General features: G+C 41.4%; 1 protein-coding gene across 4 annotated transcripts in view; it reads left to right on the top strand.

Moving 5' to 3' along the window:
- The window catches only part of LOC146513994 (electrogenic sodium bicarbonate cotransporter 1-like), a 37,670-nt gene that overhangs the window by 10,518 nt on the left and 8,280 nt on the right, over positions 1–18,872 (top strand). For 2 of the 4 annotated variants that reach the window (XM_085164874.1, XM_085164875.1), the window contains exons 4-18: positions 7,668–7,800; positions 9,511–9,671; positions 9,766–9,945; positions 10,183–10,278; positions 10,875–10,951; positions 11,805–11,962; positions 12,061–12,148; positions 13,008–13,162; positions 13,903–14,019; positions 14,132–14,306; positions 15,759–15,892; positions 16,796–17,058; positions 17,777–17,829; positions 17,994–18,179; positions 18,638–18,751. In XM_085164874.1, coding sequence (XP_085021000.1) covers positions 7,668–7,800; positions 9,511–9,671; positions 9,766–9,945; positions 10,183–10,278; positions 10,875–10,951; positions 11,805–11,962; positions 12,061–12,148; positions 13,008–13,162; positions 13,903–14,019; positions 14,132–14,306; positions 15,759–15,892; positions 16,796–17,058; positions 17,777–17,829; positions 17,994–18,179; positions 18,638–18,751 — 2,090 coding nt within the window. The remainder of the gene's footprint in view (positions 1–7,667; positions 7,801–9,510; positions 9,672–9,765; positions 9,946–10,182; positions 10,279–10,874; positions 10,952–11,804; positions 11,963–12,060; positions 12,149–13,007; positions 13,163–13,902; positions 14,020–14,131; positions 14,307–15,758; positions 15,893–16,795; positions 17,059–17,776; positions 17,830–17,993; positions 18,180–18,637; positions 18,752–18,872) is intronic. The other 2 variants (XM_085164876.1, XM_085164877.1) reach the window with 1 other exon arrangement.

Below are 18,872 nucleotides of genomic sequence, written 5' to 3'. Positions count from 1 at the left end.
GGTAGTTTATAGAATTTCATCAAGAATAAACCAATCGTACATACCGTACGATTATCCTAGTGGTATGATGATGATGATGATGCTGGGCTTTGGTGTAGACCCTGAGTTCATACGTTGTGTAAAACAAGCTGATTTAGCTTGTATCTTAACCCTTAGGTCAGCTTTCTTCTTTACTTTGCCTCGTACACGTAATTTTTGAACAGCGGGTGGGTGGGTGCAGTGCTCACGTAACCATCTTAAGGATATCCCCTTGTTTTGACATCAAATATCGCCCCCAACCTCCTACACAAGACCGCAATCACAAGTTGTATAAGCATTCAAAAGACTACAATCAAACAAAGGTTCAGAGACAGTGAGCAGAGTTTCATAACAATAGGCACCTTGTGTGGACAAATAATAGAGGTGAAGGTGAATAGAGTGATGCTATGATTTGGAGTGACACCATTGAACGAGGCATACTGGAAGAGGCGATCCACCAGGAAACTGTGAAGCATTCCAGAATTATTTGTAAGACAGCCAGTAGATTCATTGTTCCTCCTCCAACTGTAGAATGAAAATAGAAACCTATTAATTTGAGTAACATACCACAAATATTAATTTTCTGTGTCACTGAAGGGCTAGTTTGTGAATTGTTACCTTCCTTCTAATCAGAGGGTTGTTGACTGGCTGCTCCAGTCTGCATGCCAAAGTATAATTGGGCAAGATATTATAGATTTAAGAGTGCTCTGAGTGCCCAAGCAGAGTAGAAAATCACTATATAAGAAGGAGTCCATTTACCATTCTTTAAAGTACAGCCAGTTCCTAAAAGTAGACACGAGTTGGAGATTTAAAAATGAAATGCACGACTCGGGGTTGGGCTCCATTATCAAGAAACGGGAGAGAGTCTGAAGGGATCTACATGAATGGGTGAATAAAGCACGAGTAGATACAATGATAGGCATTGTCCATTGACCACTTTTTGGCTTTGTTGACAATTTACAATTGCATCTTTCTTGGTTTTGCTGGCGTAACATTGAGTTGTCTTTTCACAGGCTCTCACAGCAGCCCCACACCTGAGTAATCTTCTCTCCTCTGACGCTGTAATCCTCTGTTACACCTTATGCTCAGATGTAAACCAGCCTGAGTGCTTAGTCATTCAAAGGTGCCACAATATGAGAGGAGCTTTGTTCCCATTAATCTCTCTCTATCTACAGTAGGTGTCACGGGCCCTGCCTGATTACTGTCTGAGTCATGCAAACTCCACCGACTTTAAGTAAACACGGAAAAAACTAACATCAGCTTACATAAGAATAACTTCTTTATCAATTAGTTGATTTTTTTAAAAAATACTCTCAGACTTGTGACATAAGGTGACAATAGAGACAGATATGTCTAGAGAATGCAATCAGAGACTGTAGTTTGTTTTCTCAGTTAGTAAGAACTTTATTACTTGTTACATTTGGATAAAACTTATATGGCACCAAATTACAACCTGCCCTCTCAGGACACCTAGAGTAGCAACTAAAGTCATGACCTTACGGTTTTATAGAGAGAAATTGCTGTTTTGTTTTTGTTTGTTTTTTTGCTGGAAAGAGGCCAATGGCAAGAAGCAGCCTCAGGGAACATCTGTCACCACAACCGGTTGGGGTGAGGAGAAAGTGAAAAGATGAGCACAGAGCGACAAACATTCACTAGTACAGCAAGTAACAACAGATCAGGAACATGCAGCTCCAGAGTCAACTATATGTGCAGAAAGGTTACGTGCGGAGAGAAGAGAAAAAGTTAATAATATGCAGTAGCACCATAAAATCCAAGGGAAGCAGATCTTATAGGAGAGTTGCTAAGTGCATCATGTGAGGCCTCCCTGCAACTGGGCCTAACACAGCAAAACTTATCAATGAAACTTGAACAGAAAAAAAGTGTTTGACACCTAATCTTAAAAGTGAAAAGAGTCTATGTTTCTTAAACCAAATTAGAAGATGGTTCCACTGGAGAAGAGCCTGATAGCTGAATGCTGTGCCTCCCATCATACGTTTGGAAACTCTGAGAATCAGAAATAGGGCTGCACTCTGAGAGGCACGTGCTCTTTTGGGAATATAAGGTGCTACAAGGTCTTTAAGACACAATGGACGCATGGTTATTTAGGACATACTCAAGTAGAGGAATTTTTTATTTAAATCTTGATTTAACAGGGGAGCCAACAAAGACTAACCAAAATGGGAGGTATCTCAAGAATTACAATTGTCCAGCCTGGAAGTAATAAATGCGAGGTAGTTTTTCACCATCACCCTGAGAATGTATGTTTCTAATTTAAGTAATAGCAAGAAGATAATAGAAGGCAGTCCTAAAGGTTTGTTTACTGTGTGAATTTTTCTGAACGAAAAGGACCTGATGTTCCTTCCTAGTGGTGTTGGAGTTTAAGGTACTTCCATCCAGAGAAAGTATTTGGTTGGATGGCATGTTTCCTAAATCTTTACAGCCAAATATGATAGCTTCAGGATTCTGAATTTATTAGGAGAAAAGTACATGTCATCCAAGCCCTAATGTCTTTAACAAATAGTCCAACTTATTTACATCTCCTGGTTTTATAGTTGTGCAGAAGAGCATATACAGTGAAAATGATCAGTTGTATCCTTTCTAGTATTTGTGATCTTTGATTAAAGCCATTATTTGTGATAGCAGCTGTTTTCTATGGCTTTGCTTTCTTTGCCAGAAGGACAACATCATTTGTCATTTTTAAAATGCCTTTCTTAGGTTACTCCATTTTGATGTACTGTGATGGTATTTTCCTATCTAAAAATTAATTTAATGCAGTGTTGAGGCCATCATTCTCAGCAGCTCGGCTACTATAGCGATTTAATTTGTAGTGATTAAAAACCTTGAGCATTCAGATGAAAACTAAGAGTAATGACAGGGGCATGATTCATTGCAAGAAATAAACTTGTCAAGGGCTTTTCAATTTGGGTGTCAGAGAATAATAATAATAATAATAATAGATTGCATTTATATATGAATGAGAGCAACGCTTAAAACCTTAGCTCTTGGGTTTTACAAATAACTTGAGTGGAAGCGTGCAACCACTTGTCAAGCCCCATCTGAACTTACAAATCTAATAGCACTGTATCACCCCAAAAGAGCACTTTGCTCTCAGATTTGGGCTCCTAGGGAATTTAAAAGTAGAATGGAAGGCAGAGCCTTCAGCTTTCAGGCGCCTCTTCCGTGGAATCAGTTCCTCGTTAGATTCAGGAGACAGACGACCCTCTACTTTTAATATTAGGCTTAAAACTTTTCCTTTTTGATAAAGCTTATAGTTAGGCTTCCAATGATGCATTTAGCATTTCTTCTCCACTCCCCTTTTTACACTATCTATGTGATTATATGCCACTCTGCATTTAACCATTAGTTATTATCAATCTCCGGCAATCTTCCACAGCATATCTTTTGTCCTGTCTCCCTCCCCTCATCCCTAACCGGTTGCAGCAGATGGCTCCCCCTCCCTGAGCCTCCCATATGGAAAAGATATATATAAATCTTATAAAGTTTGTATCTGTCTTGTGTGAAACTTGTATGAAAAGCATACAAGAGTAAAAACAGATATAAGATCCCTTGAAAAATTATTTAATGAAACTTGTATGTTTTGGATACTTACTAAAACAATATATGAAAGTAATGAGAAAGTGGCCACTTTCATGAGTAAATCATGTAAGCCCTATATGATTTATGAGTTATGAGTTAAGTCATATAGGTTTTTACTAGGGGTGCAACGATACACAAAATTCACGGTTCGGTTCGGTTCGATACTTTGGTGTCACGGTTCGATATTTTTTCGATACAAAAAAAATGTTCATGCCTTTTTATTAATTTGTCATTTATTAAATTTTCACGGCACATTCTGCACCACATCTCTGTGCGTTCATCATTTGTTTGAAGCCAGCTCACCTCCTGCAACCACTTTTCAGAGAATACGCGCTTCTTTTGTGGTTCGGACTCCTTCTGACATTTCTTTGGAGGTGGAGGAACATCACAGTAACTGCTTAAAGGAGCTTCTTCGACATCTTTAAGAGTTCTAAACAAATGTCTGTCCTCCTGAAAATCTTATGTACGCAAACACTCGTTGCAACTTCTTATCTTGTGCGGGTTTTTATTTTGACAGCGAATGCGCACCTGCGGACCACTTATGTGCAGCCCTGGTTATTTAGCTCGTCATATTGCAGCCACAGAAATTCTTTTGTCCATGAAACCATAAAGCTGCACTTTCTTTTTTCCTTATAGTCTGATTTGTCATAACCTTTCCGTTTTGTGGTAAGCTTTTCTTTGGCTGTCACTTCTTCACGCTGACCTGTCTTATTTGGCTCAGCAGAACTAAAATATATATCCTGCTGCTTTTACACACGCACTAACATAACGCTCAGCGATTCTCTGCGCGATCAACCTCTCACATGTTTAAGCTGCGGGAGATTTCACTTGTCATGTTTGCATAGTAAGCTAACGATTGATAAGACGATGTCAGAGGAATTGGTGCGCAAATTATCATCACTCACCAATCAGTGCTGTCGCTCTCTATACACAGTTCACGCGATTGCAAAGTGAAAGCAAAAAACAAGCGCAAATTCAAACGCGATTTCAGTATGTCACATATTGACAGTGGCCGATGCCAATGACATAATTACCCAGCTACATTTCCAAAAGAATGCAAAAGCATTGACATATATTTTTCCTTCCTAGGATAGGCCGACGGGCAGGGCAGAGATAGATTTTGGTAGCCCGACTGGAAAAAAGCCCCGTCGGGCTAGCGATTTTGCGAGCCCTGTATCTGATTGAGGAATCACTCATCTTTGGAAAAGAGAGTTTATTATGGAGAAATGTCTCTTTCCAAAATAAAAGCTATACTATACGCTTCTTCTGGGCTATATTCTCAGCAGCATATTAAACATATCAGGTCCCCATAAGGAGAATCGTGTGCTAACGGCTGTCTAAATGACTCGGGTAAAGTTTGTAGCATGCTGCTTGTTGTTTTTCTCTGCTTCCACTTGTCTTTGCACTAGGATGATGTCGGAGTAAATGTGCAGTCATATTGGTTGTGTTCCCACTAGTGCTGTCAGCGTAAATCTGAAATGACATTAACGTCACAACACGGCAAATCTCCGTTAACGAGCTACCGCGGATCACCTCATGAGTGGGGCTGGAAGACGTCAACACATTAACGAGCTAACTGCGCTAACACACTAGTTCCCACCAATTGAGCATTGCTGGCACATCCAACATACTGTTTTACTTTTGTCCATGACAGGCTTACCTTCAGGGTCATACATCACATGAAAACCAAAATAGTTCCAAACGCCAGATCTGAATGAGGGTGGGGGAGGTTCAATTTGCCATGTTGCAACTAGCCTAGCTTCTGTCTCGCTAGCTTGCCCTGCGCTCAGTGAATCTGTGTTCGACTACTCCGCCTAGGCTGCACTGTCGAGCGCAGATCCACTGAGCGCTCAACACAGACAGCATCATCAGAAGGAAAGTTGATAAAATAAATTAAAAATGTTGTATCGTTCGATACATATGCGTACCGAACCGAAAGCACTGTATCGAACGGTTCGATATCGATACGAGTATCGTTGCACCCCTAGTTTTTACTATTTCTTTTCCATATGGGCTGAGTCTACTGGAGGTTTCTTCGTGTTAAAAACTGGAGTTTTTCCTTCTCATTGTTGCCAAGTGTTTGCTCATAGGGGGTTCCACAGAGTTGATTACAGACTGGAAAATCAGTGGGCAGCGGGAGAGCAGACCTAACACAGAAGCTCAAACTGAATCTCTCATCCATATTTAAATGTCCGTCCTAGCTCACACACAACACACACACATAAACAAACTCCCACGTTCCCATACTACTGTATCTCTCTAAAAGATCTTAACTGTAAACAGTGTTTTATGGTTGAATAAGAGGGCAGACTCTACAGCGTGATGAGCTACTCTTGGCATAAACATTTTTTTCCCTCTTGAGTGAACCACCCTTTATATCTTTTTTTTGTTACCCTATTAAATGAAGGTGTGCATGTTGCCTCTACCTGACATGCTTTACTCTCCCTGTTAGGAGTTTTCAACTGATGTGTGCAAATGTCAAGCAGTGCTTTGGCTATGGGGTTGCGCTGTCACAGAACATGAGCATAGAGTGTAACAAGATTGTCCCAGACAACTAAAGCCCCAGTTGAAAGTGCACATACTGACAGATATATGTAGCCCTAGACTTGTAAGATTTTCCACTGCTTTGACCGATCTAAATCCACATAATCCTGTTGATTCTGACAAAAACTGTAGAGCAGACCACTCAAAAGTTGTGTGTAACCACAACAAAGGCCTGGTTTTCATTGGTAACACCAGCTGTGAAACGTAAGAGGCGAAGAGTGTTTTGTACACCGTATGGTGTCAGTAAGTCATATTTGCAAAAAGACAGCAGAAAGGTGCTGTGGGTGTGAGGATCTCCTATGTTTTGGTTTTGCATCCTTGCTGAAGGTTCATGCATCCTAAAGGTGTTTCATGCCCCTTTGAGTCATTGGTCTTAACCTTCACATGACCTATTATTAGATGCGCTGTCTATATTAGAACAGTTCCAGCTGTACTATTTTAAAAACAAACAATCTAAATTAAGCTTTGGTGCGCTGTTTCAGGATTAAAAGGTTACAGGCGCCGTTACGTTCTTAAGCTATCAACCTGCAGAATCCTGACTGGTACAGTAAATCAAGGCACCTTCATAAATAGCCTCTTGTGTCTTGCTCTTGACCTCCACTTCGTTGCCTTACTTCATCGTTGCACAACTTTCGCAGAAGAGTTAACCAGAACAAGCAGTTCTCACATTTCATTTTGTCAAGATTCTTGTTAAACCCGGAGATTGCTGTTTTATTTTTGGTTATAAGAACAAGATCATAACTTGCATAAATAAACACTGGTTGCATAATTTATTATGAATAATAAAAAGAAAAATCTATATGCCCAGGCTGTCTTACTGTGGAGGTCACATCACCTTTCTTGATGTCATATTCCTTAATGGTCTTCGTGTTTCTGATTGAAGTAATAGAAGTAGAAGAAAAACATTCAGTGGAGGTTATCAATGCATGAGTATGCTGATTTAAAAAAAAATCTTGGTAAACTTTCTCAGAAGGAAGTAAAATGTGTTTTACTGAAAATCTTTTCCTCAAGCGGATGTGTTGTCAGGCTGTTTCCTTCCAGCTAAGATAACACTGTTCTTTTTACAGGGTCATGTGCTTTCACCTTATTCGCAGTGCAAACTGCCCCCCACAAAATATTTAAAGCTACCTGAAATGCTAAAAAACATACTATGTAACATCCCAACCAGGCTGCAGCTGTTTTGAATAGTAATTAAAACCTCTGATGTTTCTCTAACAGTGAGAGATGATATTCGAGCAGTTGCAGTTTAAGCAAGTCTGCTATGCAAGATATACTGTGGTCTCACGCTTACAGAAAATACTGTTTTGATGTCAGACAGATGCATGCCAGATTGTCAGACCAGTCAGCTGTTTGAGCTTTCTATTCTGTGCATGATTATGCAGCTGCAATTTCTTTCCTATACAGGAAACCTTAAGTTCTGCACAGCAGGCATCTGTGTAGCTTCACACAATGACAGCAACTACACTGCTGATTTGTTTGCCCACTAACTCAATTCTTTCTGCTTGCAGTTTCTCCTGCTGAGAGAATCCGGTTTATCCTGGGAGAGGAGGATGATGGCCCACCACCTCCCCAGCTCTTCACTGAGCTGGATGAGCTTCTGGAAGTGGACGGCCAGGAGATGGAGTGGAAGGAAACTGCCAGGTGAGCTGCTAAGGCAAATGTGCTTACAGCTTATCCCCCCCATTTCACTTTAAGAGCCATGGGAAGTGGCTCACCATCCCGTGACTGGAACACAATCCCTTATAAATAATCATGTTTTGTGTGTGTAGGGAAATAGGCAGTGCCCTAGTGAACTCCCAGTCTACTCTTATCTGATTGAGATCTATAGTACCTGCTCTGTGAGACCCGGAAAAGGCAGCAACTCCCACATGATCAAAACAGGCCTCACTTTTGGCATATATAAGTGGAACCACAACACTTGTTAATGGATTTCTTTTAATTCACCTGTGGCGTGTTCAGTATTACAATAAATCATCAGTTATTCCAGCTAATCAAGCTAACATTGTGCGACTTTTACATAGAATTATTGTTTTCAAATGTTCCTGGAGGACTATCAGTAAATTTTATCTTTAACTTGACCTTCTCTGATTTGACCTACTTACCCTGTTCACTGCAGTGCTACTGATTACATGGGGGGGGGGACGTGTTACCTTGGTATAACTTGGTGTAACTTACAGGGGTTGGCTTTTGTCATGGATTAGGAGGTAGTACTTTATAATACACAATGGTTGCTGTTATTATTATCATTATTAAGCTAACAAACCAGCAGGTATACAACATCATGAACGCTTCAACTTTTTTCTGACTAAATCTGATCACTGAGCAGCAATTAAATCAAATGTAAGACTGATCCGTTACTTAGTGTTTGAGGTAATCCTGAAGTAACGATTAATGTCACCTACTCTGACCCATCAAGTAAAATGAAGCTTCATGCTGAGGACTACCTTGTTACTTTAGCATTACGTTTCCGTTACTTGCTATTCCTTGGTCCGACGTAACCAAGTAAAGGAATTCAGTGAATTCAAAAAATCTCAGCACCTTTTGTCAGTTTTTGCACAGACAAGTGTTGTGTCAAGCTTTGTCTATGGAGCGTTCTTTGAGAAGCATCGAAAACAACGATAAGGAGCTGTTGTGTTTTTCTGATTCTTTGTCTCATTTTGTAAAAAGAGCGATGGGATTACACGGAAGGACATGTAAGTGAATGCCTTAGGACTCGCATTGTCTCCGTGGCCAAACTCTTCCCACAGCAAGACGGCCCGTCACAGACACGTGGACCGCAGCCAACCATAGAGATACTCTATCCCCAGTGGAAACTCCATCCCCAGCCTCATGAGAATGGTTCTTTGTAGTGGTGACATCTGAGGCATTATTATTAAAAAGAGTCCTTGTCCTGAGCCTCACCTTCGAGGCTGAGCTTATCCGTGGCAACAAAGTTGAACCGTTAAAATGGGATCTTGTTTGAACGCCGTTTCCGAGCAATGTGTGGTCTAAAGGTTCCAGAGAAGGCTGTCACCATTCCAGTGAATAGTATGCTTTCTAAAGTCTAGTGATTTATTTTTTATTTCTACGCGTTTCTGCATCCCACATTTATGCATTATGAACTGTGACCACTTCAAAACATTGCACTGCTGTTTTGTAAAGAGGACAGAATCCATATTGTCGCCATTTGTTTGCCACCTTTGTTTATTTTTAAACCTCCGTTACCTTTGATTTTGACCTCAACCTTCAGGTTGAAGATGAAAAAAGATGATGGATCGTACATTCTTCTGCATCTGAGCACAGTCACTTGTCCAATTCCGGTATGGTTCAGGCTTATTTTGCCTCTTCTTTATTTTCTCCCACTCTGACCAGGTGGATCAAGTTTGAGGAGAAGGTGGAGAAGGGAGGTGAACGCTGGAGCAAACCTCATGTGGCCACGCTGTCCTTGCATAGTTTGATGGAGCTGAAAACCTTTATCGAGAAGGGCACGATCGTGCTGGATCTGGAGGCCAACTCGCTGCCACAGATTGTTGGTGCGTGAGGTTGACTAGATCGAAAGTGCTCCTGAAGGTTTAGAAAAGCCCAACTGCTACTTACGCTTGATTTTCAATCTGTCCCCTCTAACAGAAATGATCACTGACAGCCAGATTGAGAGTGGTCAGTTGAAGGCAGACCTGAAGGAGAAGGTCACATACACCTTGCTGAGGAAGCATCGGCACCAGACCAAGAAGTCCAACTTGCGCTCTCTTGCAGATATTGGCAAGACTGTTTCCAGTGCAAGCAGGCTATTTTCTAGCCAGGAGAATGGTAATGCAGAAACTCTTATTTCTCCTTATCAACTGAAACACCTCCTCATTTTTCCGTTCATTTTTAACTCTAACTACTGTTGTAGGCTTTTCTTTTTCTAACACAAACCTGTCCATTTTCCCTTTCTGTTTCTCCTCCCCCTCCCCCTCTATCTTACTGTACTTCTTTTCCTCTCTTTTTTTCTTTCCTCCCACGTGGGTCTGTACTTCCTGACTTCCTGCATCTTGGGTGCAATAGCCCGCAACCCCCTCGAGCACCCTGTGCCTTGTTTAAACCCACAAGACTCAGAGGAACCATGTGAGGTCATGAGGAGCTCCAGCATGGGATACCTCTGTAAGTGAGGTCATAGCCCTCCAGCTGAAAGCAGCATTGTTGGAATGTAGTCCCATGGAAGGCTTGTGTGAATGGAGATAGACAATTGTGAATTAGAGAGGAAAAAAATGCAATAGTGTTGAAGTTTCATTAAGTCAACTGTGTTTAAAAAAAAAAAAAAAAAAAAGGCTTAATGTGTTTATTCATGAAATCAGCCTGGAAACGTATGAGGTGGACAAAAGCTAAATATTCATTTTGCTGTAAATCAAATAGTGATAGATTAATGTTCTCCACCATTGTCAGTAGCAGAATTTCTAACCGAGTTCCAGAGTTTAGATTCTCAGTCGTCTGCCAGCCGTTGCTCAAACAACTATTTACGTGTATAAACAGCAGACCTAAACCAGTCATCTATCATGCTCTCTTGTCTCTGACTGTCTGACATTTGTCCTAAGTCTTAAGCCCTGACACATTTAGCTTATTTCTCAGGTTTCCGTCTCTTTTCAGCCTCTTTCTCAGCCAAAAATATCTTTCTTTTTTTTTTTCTTTTTCTTTTTTTAAAGTTCTGCGTTCTTGCCCGTCGTCCTCTTTGATCCTAACAGAATCTCCCCTCCCTGCAGGTAGTCCAACTACAACCCACCGAAACCTCACCTCCAACAGCCTGAGTGACTTCTCTGATAAGCCAGAGAAAGATCAGGTAATGCGTTTCGATGTGTTATTTGCATAGAGTCATATGGATTTTGCGCCACCGCTGTCAATGTTCACAAAGCAGCACTTAGAAAGGGCATCTACTGGGCTGTATGAGTGCTTCAGCATGCTGCAACGTAGACTGGAGACTGACCCCAGAGTATGTAGAAACATTAGCTTTATTAGTGTTTATCCACACTTTGACAGGTGTAGACAATTGGCAGTTAGCCATGGCAGTGCCCAGATTCTCTCGCACTGGCACTGCAAGGTGGAGGGCGTAACACATGTGAGCCCCAGATGCTAATAAATAAGACACCTTCCATTCTTCTCTCTGGTCTGAGTAACAACAGCTTACTGTCTTTGTCGCGTGAGTTTCTGTCATTCACTGTAGTTTCTTTCGCCGCCGTGACTCATGACAACTGTAAATGGGCTGTATTGTCTGAGTTATTCTGCAATCATGGAAGTAGTTAAACAGTAACTGAAATCACCCTCAAGCAACTGTTTATAAAAGTGTACATTGGTCAAAATGGTGTGTTTTTCTTTAAGATTTTAACAAGGGCTTTGTTAATCATCTTCCTTTAGTTGACGCAAGTGTTTACAGGCTCAGTTTAGATCTCTATGAATCCAGACTGAGGATGTACCCTGTAGTAAAGTATGCTTATTGGATGGCATAAAATCAAACTGCTGTTCAGCACATAATTGAAGGAAGGGCAGGTACTGCCTGTTCCTACACACTTATACTGACACCAACAAAGCACACCACTAGGTTTGCATGTACATGATGCCCCAATCACTTCTACAAGAGGAAATTTGTAGCCTAACCCTAACCCTCCCCCCCCTCCCTCCCCCCTCCATGATTACAGCTGAAGAATAAGTTCATGAAAAAATTGCCCCGCGATGCTGAGGCTTCAAACGTGCTGGTCGGGGAGGTAGATTTCCTGGAAACCCCCTTCGTGGCTTTTGTCCGTCTGCAGCAGGCTGTCATGCTTGGGGCACTCACTGAGGTCCCTGTGCCCACAAGGTAAAATCGTCCAATGTCCAACTTGCAACATTTGAAACACTGATCAAAGTCTTTGAGATTCTCACTTTGTCACATCTCATTTTCTCATCTTTGTTTAGATTTCTCTTCGTCCTTTTGGGTCCTAAGGGCAAAGCTAAATCATATCATGAGATAGGAAGAGCCATCGCTACCCTGATGTCCGATGAGGTATGAAGTAACTTCGTATTTGTTGGTTTATTTTCTCTTGTGGACTAAATTTTGAACTGATTGTAATAATATGACCCACAATGGAGACTGACTGACTCCTTTTTTTTTTTTTTACTAGTTTTACGGTTTTAACACATTAGATTTAACTTAACTAGCCTCTGACTGGTTGTGAACCTAAGATGATGGTTTTGGGCTATCCAGTTGCATTCATTAAATGAATGTTAACCCTTCCTGTTGCCAATTGTGGTTGGAGCCAAGTCTTTGTTTTTCTTGTATGATTATATGTCTCAGTGAATGGCCTGTCCAACTGAGAGGTTAATTGTTAATCTCTGTGTTACAACTTTTTGAGCCAAGTTTGTTTTGGCATAAGCAGATCATATGGAAAGAAAAATGACAGGTTTTTTAACCTGCTCCACCTTTAAACATCTCTGTGTCTCTGCTGTGTAGCTTCACTCCTGGCTTAACGTCTCAGTGTTGTCAGGAATGTTAGCTGATAGCTCATAACATTCTTAATCCTGAGATCACCTGGCGGGCAATTTCCCACAGGCCTCAGCTCTTTCCAACATATCTCTCGAGTAAACACGGTGAGATAGGAAGTGTTTTTCCAGGATTTCCTCAAGTTAAACTTTACTCCCATGAAAACTTTATGAGCCGTTCTCAGCCGTTTTTGAGTCATCCCCTCGTAGTACTATCCTGCATGCCTGTTTCACTGCTCGTGAGACGCACAGATATTGATTCATTATTTGGGTACATGGTAATTAGAATATTATGGAGATTTTGTTATGCTACTTTGTTACAGTTTAGGGGACACAGTGAATTGTTGGTTACTAAAGCTCCACTTATGTTTGTGTGCTGGCAGGTATTCCACGATATTGCTTATAAAGCAAAGGACAGGCAGGACCTGCTGGCTGGTATCGAGGAGTTCCTGGATGAGGTCATTGTCCTGCCCCCTGGCGAGTGGGACCCTGATATCAGGATAGAGCCACCAAAGTCCCTGCCTTCTTCAGACAAGAGGTCCGCTGCTAATCCACCTAATCCCAATGAATGATGTCGCTGCACATAAATCTGTTAAATCTACAAAATGTTATGTGAACATAGACGTATTTATGCAGACAAATCAAGAGAACGTGGGCTTTAGAGAATCCTGAAATGCACTCAATGCACTGGAGTGTCATGGGACAGTCAGTGCATCCCATCATGCACCGAGTGTCACTGTATTTAGATGCCACCCAACAGCAGTTATTATTAATCTCTGGCTCTTTTACACAGCCTTTTGCCCTCTCTCCTTTCTCTCAACAGACCATGGCAGATGGTTGTGTTCTGTAGGAGGTTTCTTCCTGTTAAAAGGGACTTTTTTTCTTACTACTGTCTCAGTTGAGCAGTGTTCTAAAGACGGCAAACTGACAACAAACTAGGATCCTTTGTTACACAGTTATACATAAAGTTTCAACATAAGCTGCAGGCCAAGTGCAGGTCAACCTTTTCAGAAACTGAGAATCTTACTTCTTCTCTCAAACCTTAGATAATCTCTTATTTCACCGATGTGATTAACAAAGTGATTAAAGACTAATTGTAAATAAAAATGTATGCAGCTTGTATTATATATGCATTATGCACTTGCATGTATATTTATGGTTTATTTGCCATGATTTTCTGTTTTTGATAGTAGAAACATGACAGCGATCCTGTGATCTTCATGCTTGAGTTAACTGAAAGCTTGTGGGCTTTTATTTGTTTGCTTTCTGTTTTTAAAGGAAGAACATGTACACCGGATTAGAGGCACCTCAGATGAATGGCGACACTCCCTATGACACAGGACATGGAGGGGGAGGAGGACACCAAGTTGGAGAGGAACTTCAGCGCACTGGAAAGTAATTGTGAAAATACTGTAGAGAAAAAAAGAAAAAAAAGAGAAAACACAGAGGAAGAATACGCGAAGCGAACTATATTATGCTTGCTAACTTTAATGTCTCCTACTTGAAGGTTTTGTGGAGGTCTCATCTTGGATGTGAAGCGGAAATTGCCCTTTTTCGCCAGCGACTTCTATGATGCGCTGAACATCCAGTCTCTGTCTGCCATCTTGTTCATCTATTTGGGCACAGTTACCAATGCGATCACCTTTGGAGGTCTGCTTGGAGATGCTACAGAAAACATGCAGGTAATACCTCCCTCATCCCTTTGTGTTTAAACCCAGCATTCACACCGCTCTGGCATTTCTAAGACTGCTAAAACCTTTTGTTAGAGCCCAAGTTGACATGCTTGTGTTTTATCGGTGACATGAAGAAAGTCAGACTCTGATGATTCAAAAGCTTGTGTTTGCTTCCTGCCGATGTCTCATCAGTCAAACAATCTCAGCAAAAACATTGCAGCATTGTGTAATTTCCTTTTTATGTGTGTTTTTCTTTCTCATAGCCGTGGCTCTCCGGCAATGCTCTGTGGAATGCTGGTGTTTCTGCTTTTTGTTGACTTTATATTTATGCTTTTCTGCCAATGTGATTGCCTCACTGTTGTTTGTGGCTACTTGTCTGTTTACACCGATACATTGTGTCACACAGTGTACTCCTCTGTTTTGAAGCAGTCTATTATTTCAACATTTTCAAAGAAATTCTCAGCTGCCTAAAGCCCCTTATTGTTGCTCATGCACAGTGTAAATGTGACAAGGTTAAAGAGCTGATAAACAATGATAAATTGTCTTGATTTCCCAAATCCTTGCCCAACTCTAAATTTCTTCTCTGCTCACATGTGTGTGATTTGTCTCTTGCATTCTTCTACCTCTCACTCTCATGGCACATATTTCTGTCTGCCGTAAGCAAACACTGTCCATTTATGAGTTTCAGGCTGAATTTATTTGCACAGTGTTTGCTGCTGTCACCGTCATCATCGATTTAAACCTTTAAACTAACACAACACACTGCAGCAGATAAGCCATGGTAATGTTGAGCTCAGAGGCTCACTCTGCATCCATCTGTCACACCTGCTGTTAGCAGGAAGGGTCGTATGATTGTGATATGTCAGCATACAGCGCCAACCACATCCACCCCAATGCCTCTCACAGCATGGTGTAGAAGTATAAAAGGCTGAATGGTGATGAAGCTGCTTTCTTTGGCCTCTCATGTGACAGAGACCTAAGGAGCACCAGCCTCAGGAGATTTGCCCGGGCTGTAAATAACTACAGATCCAGATTAATCAGCCACAGTAGCCTCGTCATGGCTGTGTTTCTAATGACTCCTCCACCCGCCCCTCCCTTACCAATAGTGGGTCCTCAATACTCCTGCGTCACTCAACAGAGGGATTCCCTGCCCTCGCTGGACCTTTCCCCATGTATGCTCACTGCTACAGCATTGTCATTATTAGCTTTTCATCCAGTGCAAGTTGCTTTAAAAAAATAAAGTGTTAAGGAAAAAAAAAAAAAACGTGAAGGGAAACTAAACAGGCCTGTCCTGATTGACCAGAACTGCAGCTGTGTATGGGGAAAACACTATTCCTGCGTGAGTAAGTAGGAATTATGCAATAATTAATGTGGAATAAAATGAGAAACGATGCAGAATATTGTGAGAAGTGTTGTATGTAAAGTTTTCATTCTCCCCCCCCTGCATGTACTGTGTCGTAGGGAGTGCTGGAAAGCTTCCTTGGAACAGCACTGACGGGAGCAGTGTTCTGTCTGCTGGCTGGTCAGCCCCTGACTATTCTCAGCAGCACCGGACCGGTGCTAGTCTTTGAAAGGCTCCTCTTTGGTTTCAGCAAGTGAGTATTTCATGGCTAAAAAGTCACTCGGCTGTACACAAGGGTTAAACAGAGGTCAAAAACAGCAGCAGTAGACTGTTGCAGATATTTATATAGTACAGTCTCTCCCCAAAGGACAGATGCGTGTGTATATAAAGATCATTGTGACCACTACAAGAGAATTAAAAAATATAAGCATGAAGAATTCAGGGAGATTACTCACATTTAGTAGTAGGCTGGTGACTTTGGGTCAAAGGTTGCTTCACTGGAACTTTTTATTTATTTATTTTTTGCACTTACTGGTAATAAATGATTGTCAGCTGGTTGTGTTTATGAGCTTTCACCTGTTTTGCCTTCTGCTTCCTGTCCTGACTATGTGGAAGACGAGAGCAGCAAGGACACGCCATGATGGTGTGATAGCAGTTCCTAAATTTTAGGTATACGTTATTGTGGGGATAAAATGTCATTTCACCTCAGTTCAAGGGTATTAAATACTGCCTACTCTCACTTCCTTCCAACTACACTGCCTCTCTTACCCCCAAAGGAGTCTTCTAGTGTTACCAAAAACACCACGCTGCATATGTTCCATTATTAATAATTCACTCTCATTTAATTTTACGCCGTGACTGAAGAGTGTTGCGGCGCCTGTGCCCTCTCAATGTTTTCGTGCTTCGAGTCAACTGTTGCCGAGTCAGTGGCAGCTGCTCACTACAGCTGTTGTGGATGCATGTTATCCTACAGCTGCAATAAAGAGAAAAACCTGCTGCCGTTTTCCCTTGGAGGACCCCAGAGCAATATTTATATACCCCTGAGCGCCTTGTATTTTCTGAAAGTGCCATGAATTCTTGGGTGGATTGTAAAATAAAATATTGAGACGTAAGAGTTCCCTTGCTCACTCTGTGTGAAATGTACCCTCTCCCTCAGAGACAACGACTTCGACTACCTTGAATTCCGGCTGTGGATCGGACTGTGGTCGGCCATGTTCTGTCTGGTGCTGGTCGCCACAGACGCCAGCTTCCTGGTGCAGTATTTCACACGCTTCACAGAGGAAGGCTTTTCGGCGCTCATCAGCTTCATTTTCATCTACGATGCTTTCAAGAAGATGATAAAGCTGGCCCACTACCACCCGATCAACACGGATTATGATCCCAACCTTGTCACTCAGTACGACTGCCGCTGCATGCCTGGTGCGTAGTCTTTATTATTGCTGCTGCTGCAGATAGAGAGAAGATACCAGAGTAATAGGAAGAGTTTTACCTTTAACATTAGCAGTGGGATACCTCCACTCTGTTCTAAACCATCTTTTGCCTAAATTTTGGGCTTCTTTTAAAGCAGGGGTTACTCACTGCACATCGTGGGCCACATACAGCCCACTTTTATCCAAAAGGATTTTTAAATATAGTAGTAAAAAAAACAAAGGTTTCTGTTATTTATTTGCTTACCTATTACTTTGATGTAATATGAATGAATGAATGTCGGGGTGAGGTCTTTAGAGTTAAAAGTAAAAAAACTTATTCCCCTCCTGCACTTGAGTCTTTACTTTGCCAATTTTGCTCCCCCAGTGTACAGGCTCTACCCTTGCCTTAGAGTTTCAGGAATGATGATACCATGTGATGCTGGAAGTTGAATAGTCATATATGGTTTGTGTGTTGGATTAATTTGTCTTTTAATTTAGATTTAAGTTTATTTATTTATTCTTTGTATTTACAGTGAAAATGACAAATGATACCAGAATGTGTGACCCTGTAGATATCACTTTCTCAGCACTGCTGAGACACTGTTTTTGTGCCGCGTGACTTGCCAATATTCTTTGACACGGATTTAAAATGGCAAATGCATTTATTAGACGACGTTTTCTTGTTTTTCTTGTTTTAGTGATAAGATATTATGTTGTTTCTTCACTAGGCAACTCGTCAGAACTCTTTGATCTATCTGCCCTGACAAACAGTACTGATCTGGTATGTAGTGCCCTCAGTAACAATGAGTCAGAATTCACTGCTTCAAAGGCTGTGTTTTTTTTTGTTTGTTTTGTTTTGTTTTGTTTTTTCTTCAGGCATTTTGTTGGGGGGGTTGAAACTGATAACTGTTTTCTTCTTTTCTGTTTCTGCCTTTTTCACTCCAGCCGGTAAATGCTACCTTGGCATCTCTGACCAAGAAGCAGTGTATGAAGTATGGAGGACAGTTAGTTGGAGAAAACTGTGGCTACATACCTGACATCACCCTGATGTCTTTCATTTTGTTCCTTGGGACCTACACCTGCTCCATGTCTCTGAAGAAGTTCAAGACGAGCCGCTTCTTCCCCACCCGAGTGAGTGACAGTCACATCGTTTTTCCACATCTAGATGAGTTTTAGCCGGCGTTGTGGTGCATATATTCCCAGATTTCCTGATTACTTAATATGTGACCACATTTTTATATGTTTCAGTTGCATTTTACTTAAAATTATTGATTTGTGTTTCTTGAGGGTGAAAAAGTCTTTTTTTTTTCTTTTTTTTTTGTATCTTGGTTTGCATGGAAGTCTTTCTTTGTGGAGCTTGCACATTCTCCCTGTGCCTGTGTGGGTTTCTCCAGGTGCTCCGGTTTATTCCCTAAAGTCTAAAGCCGTGCTTGTTAAGTTAATTGGACGTGGGAGTGTGCAATTGTCTGTCAAGCTATATTTGCTTGCCTGCATTTTTTTTTTTCAGCACACAAAGAAAAGGGTCAGCACACTTTTCTTCAAACTCAAAGACACTGTCAAACCCTCCTTAAACGTGTCCTCCTTTCTAGGTGAGGAAGCTCATCAGTGACTTTGCGATCATCTTGGCCATCCTTCTCTTCTGCGGCGTGGATGCCTTAGTTGGTGTGGAGACTCCAAAGCTCTTAGTGCCAAGTGAATTCAAGGTACGCATCTCCCGGAAGTTTGCCAGTGTACTAGAAAGTCCTCATTTCATCGTGACGTTTTGAAATCATTGACTGAATTGTCTTTCAGTGGTGCTCTTTCCTCCGATTACACCTATAATGA

This window comes from Neolamprologus multifasciatus, chromosome 7 (genome assembly GCF_963576455.1).
Source record: "Neolamprologus multifasciatus chromosome 7, fNeoMul1.2, whole genome shotgun sequence".
NCBI lineage: Eukaryota > Metazoa > Chordata > Actinopteri > Cichliformes > Cichlidae > Neolamprologus > Neolamprologus multifasciatus.
Note: the sequence above shows the minus strand (reverse complement) of the source record. Positions and strands in the feature narration are given on the sequence as shown.